Source organism: Hyperoodon ampullatus (genome assembly GCF_949752795.1).
Source record: "Hyperoodon ampullatus genome assembly, chromosome: 1".
Lineage (NCBI taxonomy): Eukaryota > Metazoa > Chordata > Mammalia > Artiodactyla > Ziphiidae > Hyperoodon > Hyperoodon ampullatus.
The window spans coordinates 228,838,723-228,866,170 of record NC_136914.1 but is presented as its reverse complement, the minus strand read 5'-3'; the positions used below and the strand labels follow the sequence as shown (position 1 = coordinate 228,866,170).

Here is a 27,448-nt window from a genome sequence, read left to right as displayed (position 1 = left end):
GCTCCTGCCCGCCCTTTGCTCCCTCCTCTGGGGGCGGGGGGCACTGGCCGTCGGGGTGTGAGGGTGCCTCCTGCCTCACCCAGCTCTGGTGTGGCTGCGTAGGGCCAGGCTCTGCCCCCGTGGTCACGGGGCCACCTGTGTGCGTGCGTGTGCACGCACGTGTGCTTTTGTGCATGCGTACACGTGAATGCGTGCGTGTGCGCACGCGTGTGCAAGCGTGTGTGCATGTAGCCTGCATGTGTGTGCATATGTGCACGCCTGCATGCACGTACGTGTGAGCGCATGTGCATGCGTGTGCACGCGTGCGTGTGTGCGTGCACATGCGTGTGGGTGTCTCTGCCTCCTCTTCGCACGAGCACACCAGTGACACTGGGTAGGATGCGTAGTGCAGGTGACCTGCCCTTTACTTGACTGGTGGCATCTGCAGGGACGTCGTTTCACATTCTGAGGAAATGGGGCCAGGACCCCACCCTGGGGGACGTGGTTTAACCTGTCACAGCCCCCGTCCTGCCCCAGGTCAGCTGCTCTTGGAAGTGGGGGGCGCTCCCGGGAAGCAGGGGATCCAGCCTGGACCCGTCCCCGGGGTGTGGCCGGTGTTCACAACACAACTAGGGCTGTGGGTGTGGATGGTGGTGGTCACAGCGGGGACACCGTATGCGCTCGGCAGTCCCCCAGCCCCCCGACCCAGCCGAGCCTGTGGGGATGCCCTGGGATGCAGCCTCTCACACCTGGGGGGCCTGTGCTGCCCCCGGCCTGGGTCCTGGGCAGAGAGATGGGCGTCAGCCTCTTCTCCCTGTGGTGAGGGGCCAGGATGGGGTCTTCCCTGGAAGCCTCAATTTCTCAGTGAGAAGGTGGGTGGGCTCCCATCCCCTCCCCTGACGGCAGCCCCTGGTGTCGGCTGGGGCACTGCAGGTGCGGAGCTGTCCTCGATTTCCTGTTGGTCTGTCAGGGTGGGAGTGATGGCTTTGAGTTCTTTACGTGAAAGAGCTGAAGGTACATCCTTGTTTCTGTTTCTTATTGTTGATCGATAAGAGTTATCTATTTACATATTCTGCACACAAGTGCCTTAGACGATTTGTAAAGATTTTCTTCTAGTTTTTGGGTTTTCTTTTTTTTTTTTGTTTTTCTTTTTGTTTTTTGCGGTACGCGGGCCTCTCACTGTTGTGGCCTCTCCCGTTGCGGAGCACAGGCTCCGGACGCGCAGGCTCAGCGGCCATGGCTCACGGGCCCAGCCGCTCCGCGGCATGTGGGATCTTCCCGGACCGGGGCACGAACCCGTGTCCCCTGCATCGGCAGGCAGACTCTCAACCACTGCGCCACCAGGGAAGCCCTTCTTTCTTTTTTAAAAAATAAATTTATTAATTAATTTATTGACTTTTGGCTGCACTGGGTCTTCGTTGCTTCGCGCGGGCTTTCTCTAGTTGCGGCGAGCGGGGGCTACTCTTTGTTGTGGTGCGTGGGCTTCTCATTGCAGTGGCTTCTCTTGTTGCGGAGCACAGGCTGTAGGCGTGTGGGTTTCAGTAGTTGTGGCACGTGGGCTCGGTAGTTGTGGCACACGGGCTTAGCTGCTCCGCGGCCTGTGGGACCTTCCCGGACCAGGGCTCAAACCTGTGTCCCCTGCAATGGCAGGCGGATTCTTAACCACCGCGCTACCAGGGAAGCCCTGTGGGTTTTCTTTCTTCTGGTTGCCACCATCTGCAGCGGAAGTCTGGTTTTGATGACACCCCACGGATCTGTTTCCTCTTTGTTCATTCGTGCTTTTGGTGTCATTTCTAAGAAACCATTGTCTCACCTGAGATCACAAAGAGGTACTCCTGTGTTTTCTTCTAAGTGTTGTATAGTTTTTTCTCTTACATTTTGGGTCTAGGATCCCCTTCGAGTTAGTTTTATGGATAGTGTCAGGTAGGGGTCCAAACTGATTCTTTTGCATGTGGATGTGCAGTCGTCCAAGTGCTGTTTGTTGAAAGAGCTATTCTTTCTTCCATTGAATTGCTTGGCATCATTTTCAAAAATTAATTGACCGTGAATGTAGGGATTTCTTTATGGAGTGAATGTAGGGGTTTCTTTATGGACTTGCAGTTCTAGTCCACTGAGCTGTGTGTCTGTCCTGCTGGTGCCACACTGACTTGACAATTAGAGCTCTCTGGTGAGTTTTGAGGTCAGGAAGGAAGTGTGAGTCCTCCAACCTGTTCTTTTTCAAGACAGTTCGGCTACTCTGGGTCCCTTGTATTGCCAGGGCATTCTGAGGGGTTTGGGAATTACATCTAAGTTGCTCAGCAGGTCATTTGTGACAAAGTTAGGGATTGGTGCCTGGTCCCCATGCCCAGGCCCTTTGTCACTCCCCACCTTGGGTGACACCTGGGGTCAGACGCTGTGTGTATCAGCGTTGATAGGGCCCGTGGATGTCTACCCCGAGGATCGTGTGCACGGACTGGCTCAGGCAGGGCGCCCAGAACAACCCTCATGCAGTCGGGATCGGGGCAGCAAGTCAGGGTTTCAGGCAGCGTCCTCGGAGAGCAGCCTGGCCTTCAGGGACGTGAGCGCGGGTCACGCTCTGGGGCAGTGGCCTCTCCTGCTCCTGCGCCCAGCACCCAGTCAGCGAAAGGCCCCAGAGGGGTAGACATTTCCGTGGCCTCCCAACTCTGTGCGGCAAAGGGTCCAAAAGCCCACAGCAGGTTGCCGGACCACATGCATGTGCCGTCGCAAGGAAAGGCGCCAGAGCCGGACGGGGTGCGCAGCGCAGCCACAGCTCCCTGCTGACAGCACAGCCCGTGGCTCGGGAAGGAGGGGTCCCTGGGGCACGTCACAGTGCACACCGTCCACCTCTAACGCTGCCCAGACCCTCCGAGCGGCTCCTTGGGCAGGAGTGTCTCTTGTCCTTGGAGAACCTGGGTGCGGAAGGGTGAGATGAACCGCAGCCCCTCCCCCCGCCAACCCCCAGGCCACGGACAGCGTCCCTCCATCCCCCCTCCCCACTCTAGCACCTCCTCACCCTCAGATGGCACCTCTTCGGGTCTGCATGCATCAGTGGCTCATCTCCTGGCATGACCTCGGCCCTCACCCCTGAGTGGCCTGAGCTTCCGGTCCAGAACTGGTTCCGGCCGGAGTTTGTGCACCTGTCTGTCTATCATCAGCACTGAGCCAGGGTTGACGGGCCCGTTGTAAGTTGAAAATATCATAAGTCAACATGCATTTATGATCCCTCACCTACCAGACATCATAGCTTAGTCCGGCCTGCCTTATACGTGCTTAGAACACGCCGGGCAAAATCATCTAACACAGAGCCTGTTTTATAATAAAGTGCCGACTGTCTCACGTAAATGATCAGATGCTGTACTGAAAGTGAAAAGCAGAATGGCTGCCTGGGTCCAGAATGGTGGTTTACCCTTGTGGTCATGGGGCTGAGCAGGAGCTGCAGCCACTGCCCGGCGTCACAGGAGAGGATCGGACCCCACATCGCTAGCCCGGGGAAAGATCAAAGTTCAGAATTTGAAGTACGGTTTCTACTATCTGCATACCACTTTCACACCACTGTAAAGTCAAAAAGTCGTTTGCCGAACCATCACAACCGGGGACTGGCTTTCTAGTGTGTTAGTCCTAGGTGAATGCAAAATACCAACCCTCTTTGCTGATGGGATCAGAAAGAATGTGTGGGTCCCGTCAGTGGCTGCACGCCACACACCAGCAGCTGTGTCATCTGTTCTGGCAAAGAGTCCGCTTCAGGCTCAGCAGTGGCGCTCGGGCCACCACTAGGGTTAAATCTGTCCTTGTTCCCCTCTCGTGCCACGAGCCGTCTGATCTTTGCAGGGCCAGGCTCGTGGATTAAATGGGAAAACAACGGAAGCAGCATCCTTGGATCCCCGCAGATAAAGGCAAAGGCTCAAAAGTCGCTCACAGTGGCACTAGTCACTGCTGTTCCACTCTGGATGTTTGTTGGTTTTTTCTTTCTTATCTCGGCTGGTTTGTTGAGAGGGGGTAGTTTCAGGAGCTTTCACTGGGCTTTCCCATGATGATAGCTGTTACTCCACAGGTCGAGGTACTAATCTGAGAATCCTGCCAGATGCCAAGTACATCGGTCCTGGTTATGCATGCAGCAGCCAGGGGGCAATAGCCACTGGGTAGGCTAAGATGGACGTGGGCCAAGTATTAGCTCAGACCCTGTCTCCAACGGACCTCTAAACGGCTGGGCACTTCCCCTCTCCTGTGTGCAGACATGAGGGAAGTGGTCATAGATACGTTGGGGAAGGGCTGAGGGCGTGGCTGCCGTGCACACTTGCTGTCAGTTAGCCTGGGCCTTCCCCGCGGGGAGCCTCGCCCTCCTCAGTCCATGGGTCTAGTGAGAACAGAATTCGATCTGGAAAATTGAGGAAAAGAATTGTGACTTGCCCTCAAGGTGGCCGACGTCAGCCTTCTGCTCCTGCACCCTTGATCTTACTGTGTGTGTGTGTGTGTGTGTTGGTGTGTGCGCACGTGCGAGCACTGGCTGTCCGTCTCTGACCCCTGGGAGCGCCGTGATCTGTCGGACATCATCCACATCCCTGGGGGTCGGGGTGCCCTGCGTGCCACTCTAACCCGGAGGCCTGTTGCAGCAGTCCCACCCCCCTTAGTGCGGCTGAGTAGGCAAGGTTACGGCTTCCATTGTTCTGGGTCCCGGCATCACCCCTCTGGGGGCTCGGTCCTGGAGCAGAACCTCCTGAACAAGACAGACGCCACTGAGCTTCCCCAGGGCACTGTGTCCCCCCCACCCCGCAGCTCATTCCCTGTCATCTGGCTGGAAGGAGCGTCCTTCGGGCCCTCCAGAAGAACACGGTCATCTGATGGGTCCGTGGCTCTTTATACTTGAGTCTGTTGACGCACTCCAGCTGCCCAGTCCTCTGAGACTTTGACGCGCCCGCCCCCAGCCCCAGCATTCTCCCAAGGCCGTTCTGAACCTTCCGGACTCTTCACCTGGGCCGTCATTTTTCCCATGTTTCCACGTCACAGTGTATTAGGAGCTACACACGCCAGGGGCTCTTGCCAGGGGATTAGACCCAAGTCTTGGAAGGGCAGACTTTCCCTTGTCCAGCCACATAGCCCCGCCCCCAGGCCCCTCCCAGGCCCGTCCTGCCGGTTCCTTGAGTAACACCTTCCTTACCAGCAGGTTGAGCGCCTGAGCAGTTGCGAGGGGTGCACGTGACGAGGGGGGCAGCTGGGGCAGGGCTTGAGCGGGCGAGTGCTGTGTTTCGCCTGCTGTGGTTGCAGCTCTGCGTCGTCTGCAGGAGTCGAGCTGGAGGTGTCACTCTTCTCCAGCGGGGCAGAGGCCCCTCCCGCGGCCTCAGGAGTGCAGGGGCGGAGGGTTAACGTGCCGCGAACATCCCCTCGGGCGGCCCCTCCCACGTCCCAGAGGCCCACCCCTTCCCTATCAGGGCCTTACATTTGATGCAGGAAACTTCAAGGCTGTGAGTCCAGCGTTCTCTGAAGTTCCGCTGCTCGGACATCTCAGCCTGGTGTCCAGCTCCCTGTCGGGGCCGCGGGATGGAGCGTCTCCACGTTGCGGCTGGAGCGTCTCCACGTTGCGGCTGGGGCTGCCGCTTGGCCGCCCCGAGTCCGCGGCTCACACACCCATGGGGCCAGGCGCGACCACCCTGACCCGCAGTCCCAGTGCGTCCCCTCCGCCTGCGCCCTCTCCCGACACACCTGAGGCGAGGGTCTTAGCGGTCGGGGTCTCACGCCCGCCAGGGCCCTCCAGCACCCCTGGCATCTGGACAGGGCGGGACCCAACTCCAGAACCCCGTCCTGAGCGTCTGCTTCTCGGGACAGCTCCTGCCAGGGACCTTCTTACTCAGATTCCCCGGAGTCAGCCCCTCAGATGGGATCTGTGTACCAGACTCGAGTGACCGGGAGGACCTGGTGTGGGACGAGGGAGGGGAGGGAGCCAAGCCCGGTGTGGCTTCCGGACGAGTCTGGTTCTGCACACACTGCAACCACCCTGAGACAGGGGGCCGGGCGTCCTTCGGTCTCTGGCTAAGGGTCACCTGGAGATGCAAACTCCCATGCACTCCGGCTGCCTAAACAGCCCAAAGACAGGCTCCTCAGAGAGGAGGAGGCCACAGAGCAGAAGCGGTCCAGGCTGTGCCCAGGAACTCACCTGAGGGACGCAAGGGAACCTGGCGGGGTCCGCTACGCTCATTTTTGTGTCTTTCTGACTAACAGGAGAATGACTACCTTCAGGACTGCCTTGATGCCATCCAGCAAGACTTTGTGATTTTTAACAGAGAGAAGTGAGTGTGCGTGCTGGGGCCAGTAATGGGGGCAGAAAGGACTTCGGGGAATTGGGCCTCGGTTTCCTTGGCCGCTGCAGCCACGTGGCATCAGCGGGGCTGAGAAGCCTGACCCCTGCCCTCCTCGGGGTCTCTGAGCAGTGGCCCTAGGGGAGAGGGTGGGAGGTCCCTGTTCAGGCTTCTGGGGGAAGGGCTCGTTGGGCACTTTCAGTTCTAAACTTGGGCACTTTCAGCCAATGGCCAGAATCTCCTGGGCAGACACTGGGTGGACTGCCCAGCTGAGGGCAGATGACTTCCTGGGCGGCCCCTGCAGTCACAACTCCCACCCCTCACTCGGTTATTCAGGGACTGTGGGACAGAAAGGGCAGAGCTGGGTGGTAGGGAGATACGACGGGCCACAAACAGACACCCAAGACACCTGCCACAGTGGAGGGAGGCAGCCCAGTGCTGTGCGGCCTGAGAGGAGGAGGAGTGGGGTGAGGGGCAGAGGACTTCCTGGAGGAGGAGGCTCTGAGCTCTGGCCTGGAAAGTGAGCAGGATTAGCTGGTTCTCTGTCCTGCCTCAGTGACCAGGATGACGTGTGGACACTGGTTTAGGACAGTGGCCATCATCCTGGAGGTCAGGGCCTGCATAATAATGGGACCCGGCCAGGCGCTTTGTTCCAGAATTGCTGACCCACAGAACCTGCACTTACACTAGGCTTCCTTTTAGCTTCTGGCTGGAAATGGGTTGAGACTTGCCAGCCCTGCCACTCTGAAACTGAGGGCCACGAACGGCCAGAGGGTGCTGGGCTGGAACGCCCCGTGTGCCCGCTCACCCTGTTGAGCCAGTGTGGCTGGAGGAGCTTCTGCCCAGGCAGAGATGCCCAGCATGTGTCTTGTGTTCCTGCGGGACCCACTCCAGGAGTCCCTGGACAGGCCCTGGGCCAGCGAGCAGCGTCTGGGGCTGCCGGCAAGGCCACGTAAAGGCCCTCCCTGTGTCTCCCCCCAGGCTGAAGAGGAGCCAGGACCCCACGAGCGAGTCCCTGCCTGCATCTGAGCCCGGGGAGGGCGCGGAGGCCTTGGCGGACGGCGAGGGGGCGCGCTCGGCCCTGCACGTGTGCAGCACCATCTGCCCCTCAGCCGGGAGCAGCTAGGTGGCCCCTGCCCACGGCGTCAGCTCAAGTCACGCTGGAAACTTGGGGCCTCCAGAGGGGCCTGGCGGCAGGCGGAGGCCCAGCATCGACTTTCCCACGGAGCGGCCCGGCGGGTCCAGGCACAGGCACAGGCCCAGGCCGGTGGCTCCCGCTGCGCCCCGGCTGGACTTTCCCTGGACAGTCTGACCGCTGAGGCTGCCCTCCGGCTCTCAGCAGCACGTGGTGACGAGGCTGTGGGTGTGGCCGAGAGCAGTGGGCGTGGAGGGCGGGGTCACCCGGGCGATGGCGGAGGGAAGCATGTGGCCCGCACGCGGGCTCTCCTGGTGGCCCCCCGACAGGCCGCGTGGTTGGATGGGCACCCTGGTCTCCTGCCACCTGCTGTACATAGCCCGCCTCGCCCGGCCGTGCCGCCTGGAGCTGGGGCAGGGCGGGGGGCGGCCCAGGGGCTGCTCGGATCCTGTCCATCAAGGGGGGAGGGGTGTGGGCGTGAAGAGTGTTTTATAGGGATACAGACTGTTCTGGTAATTTCTGCTGTGTTCCTGTATTGTTTCCACCTCTGAGAAAAACAACACGAGAACCACTTGGTGTCGGCTGTTTTGCACGTCCTGTGCCTGCTGGGGCAGGGCCTCCCCGGAGCCCCGGTCCTCGGCCTTGGGGTGGATGCCCATCTCCTGCCCCAGACGCCTTAAGGCCGCTGCAGGGTTGAGGGGCAGGTGGTGCCTGTCAGAGGGCAGGGGCACCTGGGGCAGAAGCGTGAAATCGACAAGGACTGGAGCACCCATAATTGGAACAGTCCACGGGCCCTGCTCACCCAGGTGCAGGGAGTTAGGGTCAGTAGCACAGCACGGCCAGCCCACACAGGGCGCGTGAGCCCAGGTAGCACCGGGGAGCCAGGGCCCAGAGGTGGGCGGTACTGCAGGATGCCCTGTGGCGGTGCTGATCCCCAGAGAAAGTTCTGGGTGGAGACCTGGTGACGTCAGAGGCAGGAACGGGGCAGGGGGTTGGTTTGGGGTTTTGTATAAACCCATATTTTATATGGGTTTTTGTGTACGTCTTAAGTGTGCGTTTTTGAGGCCTGAGGGGACAGCATGCCTATCTCCTGAGTCGCTGGCAGGGATGTGGGTGTGGTCTGGCTCCCCAATCACCCTGTCTCCCTCTGGGGGAGGGGGACACTGGTACCGTGAACACTGGCCTCAGTAGAGCCCCAGGAATCCCGCTCTGAGGCCACACTGACCAGGCAAATCTGAGCCAGAGGGAGCAGTACTGCAGGACCACCAGGACGGACCATCTCCGGGGGCTGCCCTGGTCTAGCGCGGCACATGGAAGGCCTGGATTCAAAGATGGGGCTGTTCATGATCCCCCAGGGAACATGACCGGAAGTGGACGCCTGGGCAGGGCCCAGAGTGCCTAGCTGTGTGAGGGGTAGGGGGCTGCCCCTGACCCTTCCTGGTGCTCTTGGGGTGAAGACCCCTCCTGGGAGCGTCCCACATCTGGGGGACAGAACTGGCGCCGTTTTTATGAGAAAGAGGCTGAGGCCATGAGGCCAACCCAGCAGTTCCATCTTCTAGAAGGTTCTGGCGCAGCTCAGTCCATGGGTCTGGATCAAAACCCTGGGCTGCTCTGCCTTAAGGGAGCAGAATGTAGGCTACACCTCCTCCCGCCGCTGCCCGCTGGAGGTGTGAGCTCATCGTGCTGTTCCTGGCGGGCCCCCAGGCGTCACGCTGCCCCCAGCCTTCTGCTGGGCTGGCTTGGGCCCCTCAAGTAGAATGTAGGCGGGCGTCCTCCCAACCACCCCTCTCCGTCTGAATGTCTGGCTGTCTCTGACCTGCAGGCCTGGGGCCCCTTCCGAGAGGCAAAGCGCCTGCCCAGGGCTCGGACCCAGCCCTGCCCGTGCCCGGAAGCCAAGCACGGCTGGCCCTGCAGGTGGTCTCGAGGTCCAGCCTCACAGTCAGCTCGAAGCCAGGCCAGGGGGCTGCAGGGTGTTCCCAGCATCCTAAGCGTGAACCCCCAGGGGATGGCGCAGGGGTAGAGAAGTCGGGGCTCTCCACACGCCGGCGGCTTCCAGCCCAGATGCCTTTAATCGACTTGATTCACGTGGACTGGGGCACAGTGCTGCTGGGCTGTGGGTGGCAGGCAGGTTCCTGGCTACCGGTGTCCTCACCACACAAAACTGCTGCTCTAATAAACTACTGCAATGCACACTTAGTAGTAAAAGGAAAGCATCTTAGCTAAAGGATCCTAAAATTCCCTGGACATGGGCTCTACGAAAGCAGAGGTTTGGCCCTTGGAGAAGTGTACAGACGAACCTGCAGGAAGTCCTGCCGGCAGCGGCCCTACGTTGTGTTCCTGGTGGGTCCCTGGAGTCACAGCAGCTCTGGGCAGGGCCGGGGTGCTCCTGCTTGCGCTAGGGCACACAGGGACGGGCTGCACCTCTGCCCGTGGGAGCGGGTGGCAGAGCTGGGGGTCCTCAGGGCAGTGATTCCTGATAGGGACGAGGGCAAAACACCCCCAGCCTTTCGTCCTGGCCCGGCTGCCCTGGGCATCCTAGGAGGCCCCTGTCTTCCTGAGGCACCTGGCACCCGGGCTCAGGGCCACCTGAGCTGTCCCCGCCACCATGTCCAGCCTCCTTGCCCTGGCAGTGAAACCTCCCCAAATTCAGCCTCTCCTGTGGGGGCTCCTTGTAACAGGACGTGGGACCCCAAGAGAAGAGTTTCTGGGGAGGGGAAGGTAAGGCCAGGCACCTTTCAAAATAGGTTCAACGAAGGGAAGGGAACAGAGGGGAGTGGCTGTCGCCTACAGGCACGCCCGCGCTGGCACGAGCAGCACCTAGGACAGGGATGTGATGTTGGAGCGGCCGCCAGGTGGCGCCATGATCTTCTGAGCCGTGCGCCTGGCGATGTGGTCATCGGCCTGGGAGCCTGTGGGGAAGCCAGGAGTGGAAGTGGCGCTGGGGAGGGGACGCAAACACGCCACACCCGCGAGGCCAGGGATGCGGAGCCGCAGCCCCACACTGCAGGCCCCCCACGCTCCCTGATGGCCTTGGCGGGTCAGCCAGGCCACCGGTCAGGCACTCCCACCACTGAGGCCTCAGATGAGCAGGCAAGTGAGGCCAGGTGTGCGTGCGGCCAGAGGCTGGAGGTCAAGGTTGACCCTCTGGGAACCCGGTCCGGAGGAGCAGAGGCTGGGCCTGTCCTGCTCGCCCCTCCCGTGGGTCTTGCCCTGCACCGACCCCCGTGATGGGAGAAGGCCGTCTTTAGCCTTTAGGACGATGCTGGATTCCAAAGGGGACCTGCCCCTGGCCCTACATCCCCAGGAGGCAGGCAGGGACCACCATCACCTCCCCAATAGGGAGGCTGAGACAGGATGTCAGGGGGCTGGGTTGGCCCCCATCCAAGGGCTGGGAAGAGAGAGGAGTCTGGCTCCGTTGGCAGGGAGAGCCTGGGGCTCAGGGCTTCTCTTAGAATCCTAGCAGGCCGGGAGCACAGCTGAGACCTTGACCAGAGGCCTGAGCCTGGTGGCCGCACGCCGGGCCCCCAGAGCCCTTGAAGCCCCCAGGCCCCATCCTTAGGCGCCTCACATGTGTGCCTCTGCATTATGGGGCAGTGGGGGCTGGAGGCTGGACTCCCACGTAGTCCTCGGGTCCCACAGATGCTGGGCTCAACTCACCAGACAGGCTGAACCCCGACTGGTGCAGGTTGCGGACGGGTGGCACTGAGATCTTCCCCGGGCAGGACACGCGGGCCTGTACCCCGGCCCCTGGCTTGGTGGGCACCATCACCTCGTGGACCAGCCCGTCGTAGAGGCCTCGGGGCACGCCATGGATCTCTGCCAGCTGTGGGCCGAGAGGCTGGCATGAGGGGGTGCTGCACGGGCCCCGGGCTCGAGGGCAGGGGGCTCCCCGCCAACAGCGGTGACTACCCGCGAGTGTGGACACACCCATCCCTCCCCCAAGGCTGGGCAGCAGTGCCCCGAGCTGGAGGAGCTGCTCGCCCAGGGGTGGCCTGCGGAGGGGTCTCCTTTTGGAATCAGAAACTGGTCCCAACATAGTTGCCGCCTCCTCAGTACCCACCGTATGGTGGCCCCCCACGCAGCCCCCGCTGTGTTCCCGAGGAAGCCCTGAGGTGGTGGCCCTGGGTCCTTCCCTCCCTGAAAATGGCCCCCAGAGGCAGAGGCCCTTCCCAGTAGCCACCATGACGGACCAACAGTCCGAGGGTTGAGGCAAACCCTTCAGCTGTGCTTGTGTTTGCAGCTGGCGGCTGCCTGGGGATCTGTGGCTTACACTCATGACTGTGGGGCTGAGCCCTGCCCCAAGGGCCTCTGAGCAGATCCTGCCCCACAGGGGTCACAGCGGGGCGGGGCTGCAGGGCAAGAGCGATCGTGGGCTGTGGAGTTCTGCAGATTCGGGTCTGCATCCAGCCCCTGCCTCCATCACCCCGGGTGTGCGACGGGGAGCCGTCCCTTCTCCCCGCTCCGTGCCACGGCTGTACGTGGGGCTGGCCTGCCACCTCACGGAGCTGCCCAGTGGCCAGTGCCCAGGGGTGCCCCGGACCTCACCCCAAGGGGTGCGATGCCCAGCCCTCTGCCCTGGACCCTGTCTCTCAGCCCCGCTTGAACCCTGAGGGAGGAGGGGGTGGCGTGCCCAGGTCAGACGTGGGCAGCAGCCGTGGTGTGGGCCCTGCAGCCTGAGACAGAAGTGTCTGCGAGTTAGGGCAGCCTCCACTCTCCTTTCCTGGGAAGGAGACCAGCACCTGGCCCCCGGCCCAGCCCGAAAGCCATCCCTCCTCACTACGAGCTCAGACAACGTCTTTAGTCTAGAAAACTGGAAACAGGGCTGGGATAAAGCAAACCAGAGTGTACAATAACCATGTGTGCAGCTGTGTGTGTGTGTGTGTGTGTGTGCGCCTGTGCGCATGCGTGAACCACCTGCACATGCAGCGTGGGGCCTGGGTGGACACCTGGTGCATCCGCCAGACTCAGCAGGCAGCTGGCCAAGCCCACATGGGAAGGCAAGGGCTCACAACTTCCAAGTTCATGGATGCCGTGTAAACCACGTGTTCTCCTTCCTTCATTTATTAACGTCCCCGTCTGCTCCCGGGGAAATCCTGGGTGGGCTCTGTTAGCCTTAGTGGCAGTGTACCTGGGGGGTGGCTACGAGGCGTTTTTTTTTGCTTCACACCCACGCTTTCTACAGCGACACGGGCTGCCTGGTAACGAACGCGGGGAAGCACCGCTAAGAAGCGCCCGGAGCAGTGGGGCCGCTGTGCTTTCCCGACCGTGGCCGTGGGCAGGGCTGACCCGGAGGAGGCCTGAGAGCTCATGCCCACCCACCTGCCTGGCTCAGGCCTTACCCTGTTGCGAGCCTTTATCCTCTTGTAGACGAAGTCGGGGAAGGTCTTCCGCGGAATAAAGCGGCCCGCCCCGGGGGTGACGCACAGGGCCCCGTCCTCCAGCACGACCCTGCCCTGACTTACGACCACCACGGGGGCTCCGCGGCACTCCACGCCTTCGAAAATGTTGTACTCCACGTTCTAGGGAGAACAGCCAGGGCCTGCTCAGCGTTCTGCTGACCCAGGACCCCTGAGGGGGCGCCCACTCGGCTGGGCCGGGATTCAGAGGGCAGTGGCCGCCGCGCCCTGCACCCCTGCCCCTGAGGCACGGTTCTCAGGAGCACAGAGCGTGCCTGGAGGAGCCGGCGGAGGGCTCACTCTCCCGCCTCCGCTGCTCTGCTCACCCCCCCAGGAAGGCTGCGGGGCTCCCCAGGCCCCCGACCCCGACCCCGACGTGGGACCAGGCTTCTCTCACCAGGTGGTGGCTCTGGGCAGAGATGATTTTCGTGGCCTTGGGGTTCCATATGACCAGGTCGGCGTCGGCGCCCACGGCCACCCGCCCCTTCCTTGGGTAAAAATTGAAGATTTTGGCTGCATTTGTACTGGTCACGGCAACAAACTCATTCTCGTCCATCTTCCCTGAGACCTGAGAAGTAAGAAGGCGGGGGTGAGTCGGGGGGGCGCCCTTCCTGACCGCAGGTGGGGTCTGGTCTCGGGGCTCTTGTGTGGAGGTGGCCCCTGTCCCCTAGGCCGCGGGTCATGTGCCTCAGTCGTGCCTGCAGGTCTGGTCCTTCCTGGGCACCAAGCTGGTCTCCATGCTCACTTTGTGGGCAAATGAATGCTGATGCTTCCACAATGTCTGTGTCCCCAGAGGACGCGACCATCCCCCTGGGGTGGCCAGGAGCCTGGGGTCAGGGCCTCAGCCCAGGGAAGGGCTCAGGACCGGGGCTGGGGGCGTGGGGGCAGAGGCCATGGGCAGGGCCCTCCAAGCGAGATGGAGGTCTGAGGAAATCTCAGGCCTCCTAGGGACACGTTGCGGAGTGTAATTCCACCAGTGGGAGCAGGGACCCCGCTCTCCCTGGCTCGTGTGCATAGGGAGCCCCGGATGGCAGGGCTGGGGGACGACACCCTGGGGCTCACGAGCCCAGACCTCTGCTCTGGTGAATCTGCCGCTCAAGGGGCTTCCCTCTCTGATGAACAGGCAGCGCTCTGTGGGGAGGACCCTGCGTCCCCACTGCTGCACCCACCACGCATTTCTCCCAGACCACAGACATGCGCTCCTCCACGCCGTTGGTGCCCTCGGGGATGAGCATGAAGTTGTCCCTGCCGACGGCCTTCTGGGCAGTGGTGAAGGTGCAGTGGGCACTGCCGGTCACCTGGAGGTCCCCGCTGAGGAAAGCCGGAGTCAGAGCCCAGAGGGGCCGCCAAAGGCCCAGCTGGCTCCACCCCCACCCGGCTGCTCGGCCCACGGCGGGGTGGGGGAGAGGTTGTCGGAGAAGCCAGAGCTGGGGCCTCGGGGTGCGGATGGGAGGGCAAGGACCCCGGCGCGGACTCTCCGGACGCAAGAGGCCTGGAGCTGCCGGCGGGCACAGGGCAGGCCAGGGGGAGGGGCACGGAGGCAGCTCCCTACCTGGACAGCAGGGAGGCGAGGTGGTCTGCAGTGCTGGGGTCCGGGTTGAGGGGGGGCGACGTGACGAAGGCTGCGGCCTTGGCCCAGTTCTTGGCCCAGTAGTGGGAGCCGTCGGTGCCCAGGCCGGCGGTGATGGGCTCCCCGACCACGACCACCCCTGCGGTGAGGCCGTGAGGGGCACTGTCGGCCCCCATGTCCCCAGACCCGGGCAGGGCCTGGGAATGCCTCCCCGACCGGGCCTTCATCGTGGGGTGGGTCTGGCCCTGTGGTCCCAGGGCTGACGCACAACTGCCCCTCAATCTCCCAAGCCTGGACAGTTTTTCCCCTGCTCGGGGGCGCCCGCCAGGCCACCTGGGGCTCCCGAGGTGGGTCCTCTCTGTCCCCGCTGCCCCACACCCCTGCTGGGGCCACAGGCTGCAGTGAGACACCGTCAACTGACTGCCCGCCCCGCCTGGCCACAGCCTCTGTGCAAGGACCTGGCTCCGTCACTGACCCCCTGCCTCCTCCATGGCCTGAGCTTCCAGGGTCAGAGGGCATCCAGCCCTCGGGACCCGCACCCCAGCTCCTGGACGCAGGACGTGCCCAGCAGACAGTAACATGGGCCCCCAGGGTCATCTGGGCCAAGCTCCCTTACACGACATGAGGGTCTACTCTCATGCACCATTCACACCACACACACCACACACACACAGACACACGCCACACACATTGTGCACACAGACACACGCACACACGGAGCACAGCTCTGACACTCACTTCTGTGCAAACAGGGCCACTAGGCCTCACTTTTGCTTCAAGGCCCCCAGGTGCTCCACTGCTGTTTGGACAAGAGGGGAGACTTAGGCCACCCACCCCACACAAGGACCAGGTGCCCACATCTGCCACCGGCCACAGCCCTGGTGCCCCCGCACCAGAGGCCACCCCACCATGAAGAGGCTGGCAGGGCGGCCGCTGCGTCTCCGTGGGGTCTGCCTGCGCTGAGCCTCAGTCCAGCTGGCCCAGCCCCGGGAAGCTGAGGACGTGACAGACCTCCACAGAGGCCCTCACCCCTCGCCCCGCGCCCCGGTCCAGGGCCGCCACTCACCTCTACGCTTGGCTTGGGCAATCACATCGGCCGCAGCCTTGCTCATCACCTTGGTGATGTACAGGGGACAGTTGGCCTGCTTGGCAACGGTGACAGCGCGGTACACGGCCTCAGCCTCCACCTGGGGATGGGGGCACTCAGGCCACACGAGAACACTGGGGCCTCCTGACCAGTATGGGCATGAGATGCCCCCAGACCACCCATGGATCCCGGGCCCAGAGGGAGCACCCCTGGGCGGGTGAGGACCCCAGCCTGGGGCTCGGTGCCCAGAATCTGGGCCGACCCATGCAGACCCCAGGGCTGACCACGCCACCTTCTTGGCCTCGCATAAAGGCCTCAGGGTGACCAGGGGTAGGAGGGGACGTGAGCCTTGATTCATGCCTCCAGACGAGGACAGCGGGATCACAGCCCTGCTGGGACCACAGGGCCAGACCCAACCCCTGATAAAGGCCCAGTCAGGGGGGTGTTCCCAGCAAGCTCACACCTACCTCCTCTGGGTGGCTGAGCACGTGGCCCTCGGGGCCAGTGATGCCGAGTTCCAGCAGCCGCTTCTGCTCCTAAATACACACCACGTTCTAGCCTGGACACAGCCCAGAACACCCTGACCCTGAGGCGACCCGTGCTCCCCGAGATGAGCCCAGACTTCCAGGCCCCTGAGGATCACCAGCCCCAGAGAACTCAGAATGGACCAGAGGGGTGACCCGAAGCAGAGTGACTCCAGCTCCCCCAATTACAGATGAGGGAACGGGGCTTGCAGAGGGCAAGGACTTGCCCAAGGTCGCAGGCCCCCTAAGTGAGGGGACAAGACCCCACAGCCTTGCCTGCCGTGCTGTTTCCCCAGTGGGTGAGCGTCAGGGGCGTGCGCATCAGGGGCGTGCGCGTCGGGGAGTGCGTGGCGGCTGTGTACAGTCAGGGACGGGGCTGCTTCTTAGGCAGGCTCACTCATCCTACAGGTCTGAGCCGCAGCACACTATGGTGTAAACGAGCTTCGGCGTGGAGAATGGGGGAGCAGAATCCCACCGACCCCCTAATAAGCCTCCTCGGCACTCGCGGCCCACCGTCCTGAACACTAAGCATGACCCACGACGTCTCCTGCCGGGCTTGGCCTCGAACCCTAGAAGCACATACAGTACCCGATGCCCGGAACCCCACGTGCCCCTCCTGAGTGTCACCGCCCTCCCGTTGAACTTGGGGGGGGCAGAGCCCGACGGGTCGCAGGAAGCTTCTCGGGGCGTCTGGAATGTTGGGGAGGGGGCCGTGTGTGCGCGACCTCCCGCCAGGTCCCCAGGAGGCCTGGAAGCTCCCGGGCGCCCCACCCAACCTGCACCTGTGGGCGGACGGGAAAACGGGGTCTGGGGCAGAGGCTGGGGGCACCCTCCTCACAGCCCTGGGCCCACAGGGAAGGTGGGGGCGTGCGCAGAAGGGCCAGGCACCCCCCAGGCAGCCTGGGGCGCGACTGAAGACAGCGCCACTAACCCAACAGGTGTGCTCATGGGACGGGCCTCAGTCCACGGGGCGGAGGACTCGGAGACCCCAGTCTCGGCACCCCTCACCAAGAAGCAACACTTTGATTTTGGAGAATTTTTTGTTTGGCCACACCGCGAAGCATAGGAGCTCTGCCGCCAACCAGGGCTCGAACCTGCGCCCCCTATGGTGCAAGTGCAGAGTCTTATCCACTGGATCGCCAGGGAAGTCCCTGATTTTGGAGGATTTTTGATCAGAAGTGTGACGATCATGGAAAAATCTGTTACGGCCAAGAGCCCCCCAGACTCCCTGACGCCCTGCCTGCTTGACCTTTGACCTGGGCAAGCCATTTACTGGGTCAAGTTCCAGGTTCCCTCCGTCAGGGTTTGTGGGATCAGTGCTCACACCCAAGTGGGCAGCAGTCACCCCGCCAGCCCCGCCCACACCTCGTCCACGATGTCGCCGTTCTCTGCGTGCACTTGGGCCACGGCTCCCAGGTCCCGGATGACACTGAAGATCTCGTACATCTGGGGAGAGGCACACGGGCTTTGTGAGGCTGTGTGTCTCCCACCCACAGCAGCCTGAGACACCTGCTCGCTCCCCCGCTCGGCACCTGGCCTTACCTGGCCGTCTGTGCACTGGTACCTGTCCTTGTATGCCATGAAGACCAGGAAGGAGTTCACACCTGGGGGGAGGCAGGAGGGGTGGATGCCAGGAGCCTCCACTGCTCCCCGAGCTCCAGCGGCCCCGCCAGCTGGCCTGGTGGCCCTGAGGGACCAGCCCCACACTCTTCTGAGCCGGGACGGGGACAGAGTCACCCCGGCGCCTCCTGCTCGAGCTCTGGGGTCAGGAACTAATTGTTCCCCAGTGGCAGAGCCAGGTGAGACCCTGCCCCCCGCCCACTAACCCCCCATGGCCCCCGGGAGCCCCGGGAGCCCTGTGCCCCCCGGACGGAAGGGAGCCGTGAGCTGCAGGCTCACTGCCTGAGTTCTGCCCGGGCTGCACAGGAGCCCCTCCCGCACTGGGCGCCGGGGTGGCCCTCACGTTGGCCACCTGGCCTGCAGGCCTTGGTGGCGCCTGCCAGGCCCCGCTCACAGCGCCCGCTCAGGCTCTCAGGAAAAGCAGAAGGAACAGGACCAGCTGCCCGCGGCGTCAGGGCCCCAACAGGCCAGGGTCGAGCTCTCCTGTGCTGTGCGGACTCGGGACCAGCTGGGGACTCACCTGACCCCCCACCATCCAAACCAGTGGCGTGCGGCCCCTCCCTCCTCCCTGTCATCTCGCTGGGTCGAAAGTGCGAACTTGAGCTAGGGCACGCAGGGGAAACTGTCACCCAGTGCCACACGAGCCGACCCCCCGGGTGACAACCCGCTCCAGGGCGCCTGGTGGAGGCTACTGGTCAGCATGCAGGCCCGTCCCTGGACGCCACGCAGCAGGCCAGGACCAGCGCTCTGCCCCGGCAGGAGGGTGGTGGCGGCAGGTGCCTGGTTTCTACCTCTGCTCGGAGCTGCAAGGCTGCAGGCCTCCCGATCCTGTTAAGGAACAACCCGGGTGGCGGAGCCACTGCCTGGAATGAGGTGCAGAGGCTGAGAGCGCCCTGCCCACCCCAGCTTGGGGTCCTACATGCCGAAGGCTGCGGGCGTGAGGACCGTCACTCGTTGGGAAATGGCCTCGACGAACTCCCTGCCTCCCTCGGAGGTACAGTGGGGCGGGTGGCAGCGTCTCCTGCGGGGAGGGCCCTGTGGCCTCCAGGGCCCGGCCAGGGGTCTGCAGCCAGCGCCCCCCGTCCCAGCCCCGCCAGCTCCTCTCCCGGCTGTGCGCTAGGCCCACCCTCGAAGCCAGTCGCCGGAGCTCAGTTACGACGTCCAGCTAACTTGTCAAATCCTCTATAAACTTTGATGTGGTTTCAGCTTCAGGACTTTTGATTTAAAAAAAAATTAAGCCTTATCTGTAAACCGTCCTGTTTCAGCTGAGGCAGCAGTAGGTTTTTTTTATTTTTATTTTTTTTGGCAGTAGGTTTTAAGGCATCTCCTTCTAAAGGCTCTTAAGATGCTAAGAAGGCTTATAGCGCTTATCCTTCATCCAGGGTCAAGACACAAGGGGACCGAGGTGACAGCTGTGACTGCTGTGTCCTCTTTTTTTTTTAAGTCTTTATTGAATTTTCTTACAATATTGCTTCTGTTTTATGTTTTGGTTTTTTGACCGCGAGGCATGTGGGATCTTAGCTCCCCAACTAGGGATCCAGCCTGCACCCCCTGCACTGGAAGGTGAAGTCTTAACCACTGGACCCCCAGGGAGGTCCCTGCTGTGTCCTCCTGTGAGGACAACAGCTACGGGATGCGTCCCCAGACTCGGACGCAGGTGACCTCTCAGCCTAGCAGAGCTTCGAATGTCTCTTGTCCAACTTTCTCTCAGCTCCCGGCCGCCTGCCCCGGGGTCGGCTGCACACAGAGTCCACCCGAGGCCAGGGGAGCCCAGGCCCTGCCGCCCGGCCGGGCGTCCCGCTCACCCTTGTCCTTCACCAGGGCCTCCAGCTCCTCCCTGGTGCTCTCGTGCCAGCGGGGGATGTCCACGTGCAGGGAGTAGTCGCAGCAGGCTTCACGGTCCGCTCTCTCCCGCCACTGCTCGTAGGCCGCCAGCAGGCTCACACCCGTGTCGGGGAACACGTGGTCCACTGTGGGGACAGCGTGGTCAGCTGAGCCCCCCACCCGTGCCACTGGAACCACCTGGGCCTCCAAGGGAGAGCGGCTTCGTGTTCCCAGGAAACCAGGAAGCACGTCTGAGAAACACAGAGAAGAGGCCTCGTACCCAACACCGGGCTGAGGCTGCTGGGAACCTGCCCGTCGGTTCTGTCCAAAGAGGCATCTCCCGCCCCTCGTCCCCAGCGTCTCTCTGAGCAGGGGGGAGGACCTCACTCTCCAGTGGACACCCCCCAAGGAGCCCAGCGGCAGTTTAGGCCTCCACCTCCTGCACAGGCCTGGCCTGAGTGAGGTGCCCCTGGAGGGGGAGAGGCGGCGCCACTGTCCGTGGCGCTGGACCGGCGAGCCTGCCCACAGCAGCGCACGAGGCTGGCTTCCCTCCTGCCTCACTGGCCGCACACCCCTCGAGCAGTGCTCCCACCCCACTCCCCGGGGAAACTGGGAACGCACATGGACACTGCACCATCACCCCACCCTGCCGGCAACCCCACGTCCAAGGTCCAAACCCCACTCATAGCCTCTGCCAGCTGCAGGGAAAGAGCTGGGAGTGCGGTGGCCGGGGGGAAGGCACACCCGCCCCGGGGTTACAGGCAAATGCCGTGCCTTCCTCCAGCACGTCCTCACATGGGCCCTCTGCTTCCCACAGCTCAGGTCTCGAACCCAGGGCCCCACCCTGCAGGCCGCTCACAGCTCCAGCCTGGAGCAGCGGGCAGCTCTGCCTAGGGCAGCCCGGGCCTGCAGCATCTCTGTCCTCACGGCTGGTCTGATGCCTCAGCACCAGCAGGAGCAGGTGACAAAACCACGAAGGCGCCTGCTCAGCCTGGGCCACCAACGACAAGCAGGACCAAGGGCCTGAAATCGCAACTCGCCTTTATCAGACTAAAAGGTGGACAGTTGTTGGGCTTTTCTTTCCACGTCGTAGTTCAGTAAACCACACCAGGCCAGGATTTTGCAACATCTAAATGTCACTTGTGAAGTAGCCCAGGGTCCCCAGCACAGCCTTTCCCGGTGGCAGCAGTGGCAGCGCTGTGTGCCAGACACAGCAAAGCAACGACGTGCACCCACTTGCTGCATCCTCCGCCCTCTTCCTCTTGCCTGACAGATCAGGGAAGTGAGACGCGTGTAAAGAGAGTTGCGTTGCCTGAAGTCACAGCCAGGATGTGGTGCAGCTGGGGCTGGACTGGGTCTGTTAGGCCAGGTCTAACCTAGTGGATGTGTCTGTGCTCGGGACTGCGGAGTTGATGGCGCTCAAGGCCATGGGAGGAGAGCTGCACGCTGGTGCCTCTTCCTGGCCCCTGCGCTGGCCACGAGCAAGTTCGCGGTGGGCAAGCGAATTCACCTCACAAGCTGTTAACTGGGGCTTCTCTGCCCAGCTCAGAGGGCTGTACGAGGAGAGCACGGGGCTGAGACTCATCAGGATGGTGCTCGTGCCTGGCACAGGGTCGGCTCTAAAGACACAGTACCTCTGGGGCTTGTTTTCCTAAAACACAGCCTCTGTCTTTAGTTCTTTTGACATGGGCAGGGAGTTTCTGCAAACCAAGCCTCAGAGGGCGTGTGGTTCAGGGGCAAATGTGTCTGACATTTCAGGCAACACGACCCCTGCACTTGGGTTTTCCAAACCTGGTCCTTAGCCAGTTGCTAGCTTCCCAGGAAATAACAAATTACTGGGCACACATCCCGGTGCTCCTGTGGAAATCCCAGGAGCGCTCCAGAGCTGGCCAAGGCAGCACGACTCAGGATGAGGGACAGGGTTAAAGACAGGCACTCAAGGACTTCTTAGAATGAGATGTAATAAAGGGAAAGAGGCCTGAGAAAAACACCATCAGGGAAAGCTGCTCCTGCGACATGCAAACCTGCCCGAGGACCACGGTCTGGGACGGATGCTCCGCACAGGAGACACTCACATATCATGGTGGTCCCTCCTGCCAGGGCGGCCTTGGTCCCCTGGCAGAAGTCATCGGCTGGGGTCATGCCCAGGACAGGCATCTGCAGCCTTGTGTGGACGTCCACTCCTCCTGGCAGGACCATGAGGCCATGAGCGTCAATCGTCTTCACGCCCCCAGGGACAATGAGGTTCTCTCCAATTTGTCTGAAAGCAACAGAGACTTCGCTGGTGAGGAAGAGCCCTGAGCAAACGTGAACGGGCTCCTTGGCGATGCTGCAGAGCTGGGACTCTTGCCCTTGGGCTCTTGTCCCTGAGGAAAAGGGCAATACGGCCAAGACTTAACTGGACCAGCCCATACTCTGGGGCTCAGGACCGTCAACACGGAGCATCCAACCCTGTGCTGGTCACTTAGGTGTCCACTCGCTGCTTATTGACCAGAGGCTGGAGCTGCTTTTTTGTTTTGTTTTGTCCCTGCCGCATGGCATGTGGGAACTTAGTTCCCGACCAGGGATCGAACCCGCACCCCCTGCATTGGGAGCATGGAGTCTTAACCACTGGACAGCCAGGGAAGTCCCTGGAGCTGCTTGACAGGCACAAGCAGACAAGCTTATAGGTGTGGTCGATAAGCATTTATTAAACACCTACTTTGAGCCCCACACCATACTGAAGCTGCGTTAACAAAGAAACGAGGAAGCCATTGTCCCGCTCCGGGAGGCTTCACTGAAGGCTCGGGTTGGGCAAAAGCTATTTCCAGGGAACGAGCTTTTGGAAAAGAAAGAACCATTCACATGGATCTCGCCCCAAAGTAAACTTCTGGATAGTGTGTGATCAACGTGTGACCATGAAGATATCTGAGGTCGAAACTCACTTTATCAAGCCGTCCTCCACATACAGGTCAGCGTAAAAAGACTGGTCATCATTCACGATCCTCCCGCCTCTGATCAGAAGGCGGTCACTCTACCAGAAACAAAGAAGTGGGTAAGTTTCCTCCAAACTAAGTGACTCAACAGTATCTTGAGCACAAGCTTTACCCTGGAATTATGATGGAAACATTCAGGCACAATTTGTGTGCATGAAATCCAGCGCAAAGCCTGTCTGGTTTATCCCACACACACACCGAGGGCGGGCACAGGGCCCAGAGACGGTGGCCCTTGGGGGCAGCTGCCTACGGGCCCCGTACATGACCTGCAAACACAGGTCAGGCAGTCCGGCCTTGCCAAAGGCACAGGGTGTACGACCGGCTAGCTCCCCGCTTCCCCATGGCAAAGCCGAGGTGGTGCGAACAGCAGTGCAGTGAACCAGCGTACATCGTCACACCCGCTGCCTAATTTGTAAAGCCCAGGCTGAGGGCGGAGGTGGACCACGTCTCACACGCCCCTGCTGGCCTGGAAGGTCTGCCCTCCTCGTCCACCCCCAGAGGCGGCTCCGGCTGACAGCTGGGGCGGGCTCCTTCCAGAATCTCTGTGCCCTGAGGCAGTGCCGGCAGGCAGGGGCCCTACCCCTGGGGAGGGAGACAGACATCACACACACAGCGTCACAGATGGTGACAGATGCAAGAGCACAAAGCAGGTGACGTGACAGCGTGATGGGAGACAGGCCTGGCTGCCTCAGGGACCGAGGAAGGCCTGTCGGAGGACCTAAAACTGGAGGTGACTCAAGCTCAGGCCAGGGCGCAGCCCATGCAAAGGCCCTGAGGCAGGAAAGAGTCTGGTTGATGCAGGAGAGGAAACGAGGTAGGGCGGGGGCGGGGGGGGTAAAGGGAGGTGGGTAGGGGTGGGTCATGCCGGGCTTGGGGAGTCAGTGGGCCGTCACCTGGGAGGCCTTGAGCTGGGGTTTAAATGATCATACAGAGGTCACATTAGCCTGTTGTAGAGAGCAGCCCGTGGTGTTCAAGGATGGAAACAGGGCCATCGCTGGAGTGGGGACTGATGTGGTCTGGGTGAGATGCGGGGCCCCAGGCCGGCATTATGGGGCGGATGAGCGATGGACTCCAGAGAGGCTGGGAGTTGGGGAGCAGGGGCCATGGGGGTGCAGGGCCCGGAGGACAGCGGGGGGCCTGCCGGTTCTGGTGCCGCCTGCGGGTGGCCCAAGGGGGTGAGCAAAGTGGCAGCAAGTTCAGCCAGCTCTTCGGGGCGCCCCGCAGCACAGAGCTGGGCAGCCATAAGCCCACTTCTGATGGTCAGGAAGGAGGGAGGGAGGCAGGGGGGAGCCAGTAATGGAGCTGCGCATGACGTCAGGGGTGATGGTCTGAGCTCAGTGGAGAAAAACGGAGAGAAACACAAAGCAGGAGCAAAGAGCTGAGTGCAGAGCGAAGCGGGCGAGAACCCAGCCCTGCAGCACTTCCCCTCCGTGACCTTGCTGGAGCCTCCCACTCTCTGGGGCTTGACTAGGCCGGAGTGACAGCTGTTTCACAGGGGGTCTGGGACCCGGCCCGGGGCTCGGGGGTGCCCACCCAGAGGCCAGGCCAGGGCTCCAGGCCGGGGGTTCTGGCCCGTTGCACACCATCGGCCTGATGCCAAGAGAACTGACGTGTGTGGCGCACTCAGCAGAACTCTTAAGAATCTGCTGAGGGGATAAATAATTCATCGCTTATGAGCCTTATCACATCATTTTCTATTCTTATTAACATCTAACAGTTTGGGCTGAATTCTCAGATTTCTCAGATTTCTATTGACTAAAGGTAAAACCACCACCGCACAGTCTACAAAAGGGCCTGTGCCACAAGCCAAACACGGCCCTCGACCTGTCCCTGTGCAGCCCCGAGCTCAGCATGGTTTGCATCTTATGTTGGTTGAAAGACATCATAAGAAGACTTTCAAGACTCATAAAAGTTACATGAGATTCACGTTTCAATGTCCAAGCTCAGCTTTTACTGGAGCAGTCACACCCAGGACCGCTCTCTTGCAGGGCTGAGTAGCTGCACCAGAAACAGTGTGGCCCTCGAAGCTGAGAATACCTACTGTGTGACCCACTGCCAACCCACATGGCCCGGCCCCAGCTGCCTGGGCCTCTCCCTTCTGGGTTCTGCAGAGGCTCACTGCCCGGTCCCCTGGTCCCTAGATCCAGCCCTGACAGGTCACATCACAAGGACCCACCTTGCCCAGCTTCTCAGCCAGTGTTCAGACCCTCCTGCCTCCCCCTGCAGTGCCCCCACCCCAACAGCCCCCACTCCAGCCCCAGTGGACCAACGCGTTCTCACAGAAGCCCAAGAAGAGGAAGAGGAAGGCTCTGGGCAGGAAGAGACCGTGGCCCGGGTGTCCTGCTCAATCCCCCACCCTCCAGTGCTCAGACGTCTGGACTCAGATTCTGGGAGCCTTCCTGGCTTTGGAACCAAGAGGGAAATGCAGCAGGATGAGGTGCCATGCTCCTCGGGATGAGGGTAGAGGTTCCCCTAAACCAGCCACCTTGAGTCTGAGCTGCCCCGAGATGGGATCAGCCCCCTCCCGCCCCGGCTGGCTCCCTGCCTGCATCAGGTCTGACCCTCTCCTGTATGCGAGGGGTGGGGCGGGCTTCTTCCTCCCCGAGTATCTCAGAAAGTGAACTGGCCACTCCCTGGGCCATCCCACCGCCTCCCGCTGGATCTGAGTCCGCGGGTTCCCAGGCACCGTCCAGCTGGCGCCCAGGCGCCCGCCTCCCTCCCTCCCTCCGCTGGGCTCCTGGCCGCACGGAGGGGGCGGCTTTGTTTCCTGGCAGCGCGGGATGGACAGTGGGACCTCCCGCAGCAGTGCGTGTGCTGTTAAGAGGGTCGCCTCCCAGGACCCAAGCTGCCTGATGCCCGCACAGTGACTAGCGAGCCACCTTCTCTCCCCCCGCCCCCCCCCCCGGGGGGCTCCGAACCCCGGCTCCATGGAGGAGTTCGGGTCGCCAAGGGCTCCGGGCCGGGTTGAGTTGCTTTGTCTCGGACAAAGAGCTCCCGGTGGTGCGGCGGCGGCGTGGGCGCGGGGCGGGGATGGCATCTCTGTGCCCCGAGGCCGGAGGCCGGACCGGCGGTGTCAACAAAGGGCCGCGCCGACGGCCCACTCCGAATCGGAGCTCCCAGAGAGGCCCGGACGCACGGGGGCGGGGTGGGGGGGAGGAGGCGGGAGCATCTGCGCTTTTGGGGAGCAGGCCTCCCCCCACCCGGCCCCAGCCCTCCCCGGGAGCAGAGGAGGGCCTGGGCCTATGCGCCGGCTCCGTAAAGGGGGTCCGGCGCGGCGCTCGCGGGTACCCCGGGCTGCGCGGGAAGGAGCGCGCCGGCACAGGGGCAAGCGCGGGGCTGGACACGGAGGGAGGGAGGCCCGGCGCAGGGCCGGGAGGGTCTTCCCCGGGGCCCGGAGGCAAGGCCCGCCCGGGGCAGTGGGCAGGAGGCGCGGGGCGGGCCCCGGGAGCGGAGCTCACCGTGATCCGGGGGATGCTCTTCTTGCCCTGGAAGGACATCCTGCTCCTCCGGCTGCGCCGCCGTCTCCTTTGGCCGGCGTGGCCCGGTTCGGGCGTTGCGGTCCTGGGGGTCCCCGGCGGCGAACGCACGAGCTACGCCTCGGCAGGGGGGACGCGCAGAGCCCAGGCGTGCGCGTGGGGGCGCCGGGCGTCCGGGTGGGAGCGCGCTGGGCCGCGCGGCTCCGCTTGCCGGCCCCGCCCCCGGCCCCGCCCCCGGCCCGCCGCTGCCGCTCTGCTTTCAAGCCCCGCCCCGGCCGGGCTCGGTGACTGTACCCCCAGCCCCGGCCCTAGGCGCGAACTGAGGCCGCGGACGGGCCCCTGCGAGGACCGAGAGGCGAACTTGTTTAGGGTGGGCAGGAGGAGAGAGTTGCGACCGGTCCCGGCCAGTGTGTGTGCAGAGTCTGCACCGGGGATGGAGAGTGAGCGTTCCGGCAATGCCCTGCCAGGACCCCCTTCCCCCCCACCCCCGTCCAGCCGAGGGCCCGCCACCAGCTCCCTGATGACCCGAGGCACCCAGGGCCGCGGGGATTGAATGCAATCTCAAGTCCAGGCTCAGGCTGGACTCCGTCCGGAAAGATGTTTCAGGCCAAAGCCGGGCTCCTTGGAGTATTGCCCGGGCAGGGATCGGAACGCCAGGCCATGCGCTGGCCCTGGGACCGGACAGTGGAGACACCTCATTGTGAAACACCTCATTGTGAGGCTGCCCCAGGGCCAGCCCCGCGAAGCTTGATGTCAGGTGGGAGGTTGGAGAGACACAGAAGGGATAGAAAGAGACCGAGAGAGACACACAGAGGAAGAGCTCCCCAGGACCCAGGACGGACCGGAGAGGCAGACCAGGGCAGGAGAGGCCAGGCCTCCGGGCGGGTTCTGAGGAGGGGGGCGCGCAGGATAGAAGTCCAGGCGCAGACACGGCCAGTCAGGGAGAAGAAGTTCCCGCCGCGAGCCCTCGCGTCCCCTCGGAGGAGCTGGGGGCTGGTGGAAGAGGGCGAGGCCCTGGCCTGCGCCCCAGCGGCCTCCGGCGTCTCAGGGAGTCCAGGGCCCGCGTCCCCCTCTCACTGGCCCCGATGCCCGCGCCTCTGCACTGCGGCCACTACCTGCTGTGGGACGCGGGCTTGGGCCACGCTGGGCCTCTCTGGGAGACTTGCGGCAGCCTCTGGGCCGTCTCCGCCTGGCCCGCCGCGTCCCTCCTGGCCGCGGCTTGGCCCGCTGTGGGGCTCTCCTGCTCGCGGACCCTGGTGTACGCCTCCCCGCGCGTCCAGCTGCAGCGTCTTGTTCTCAAAGGCGTCCTCCAGGCAGCGGAGAACTCCGCCGAGTTTGGGCCGGCCCGGGCCTTCCTGTGCCCCGCATCCCCGGGCACGCGGGCAGAGCCTCTGCTGGCTCCTGCGGCCTCCGTGCTGCCACGGCGGGAGACGACGACGGGCGGCGGTTCCTGCGCTTCCTGTGGCGGGGTCGGCGAGTTCTCGTGGACTGGGCGGAGCCGGGCCTGGCGGCACACCCCCAGCCCCTCAGCCCTCCCCCCACCCCTCAGCCCGGCCTGGCGTCCGTTCGGAG

The 27,448-nt window shown here is 62.8% G+C and overlaps 2 protein-coding genes across 2 annotated transcripts in view; one reads left to right on the top strand and one right to left on the bottom strand.

Moving 5' to 3' along the window:
- Window positions 1-7,395, top strand: part of STK32C (serine/threonine kinase 32C) — a gene marked incomplete at both ends in the record, with an annotated part of 89,149 nt that extends 81,754 nt beyond the window's left edge. Inside the window, 2 exons of the mRNA XM_079709203.1 lie at window positions 6,193-6,260; window positions 7,251-7,395. Coding sequence (XP_079565329.1) covers window positions 6,193-6,260; window positions 7,251-7,395 — 213 coding nt within the window. The remainder of the gene's footprint in view (window positions 1-6,192; window positions 6,261-7,250) is intronic.
- A 2,826-nt stretch (window positions 7,396-10,221) lies between these two features.
- DPYSL4 (dihydropyrimidinase like 4) lies at window positions 10,222-25,897 on the bottom strand (the record flags this gene model as incomplete). The annotated part of the gene is made up of 14 exons (XM_079704354.1): window positions 10,222-10,313; window positions 11,062-11,227; window positions 12,744-12,923; window positions 13,198-13,368; window positions 13,970-14,111; window positions 14,353-14,509; window positions 15,437-15,557; window positions 15,925-15,993; window positions 17,347-17,427; window positions 17,524-17,585; window positions 19,407-19,571; window positions 21,501-21,685; window positions 22,350-22,438; window positions 25,859-25,897. 14 exons carry the CDS (start codon window positions 25,895-25,897, stop codon window positions 10,222-10,224), a joined length of 1,719 nt encoding a protein of 572 aa, XP_079560480.1.
- Between the last annotated feature and the right edge of the window lie 1,551 nt (window positions 25,898-27,448).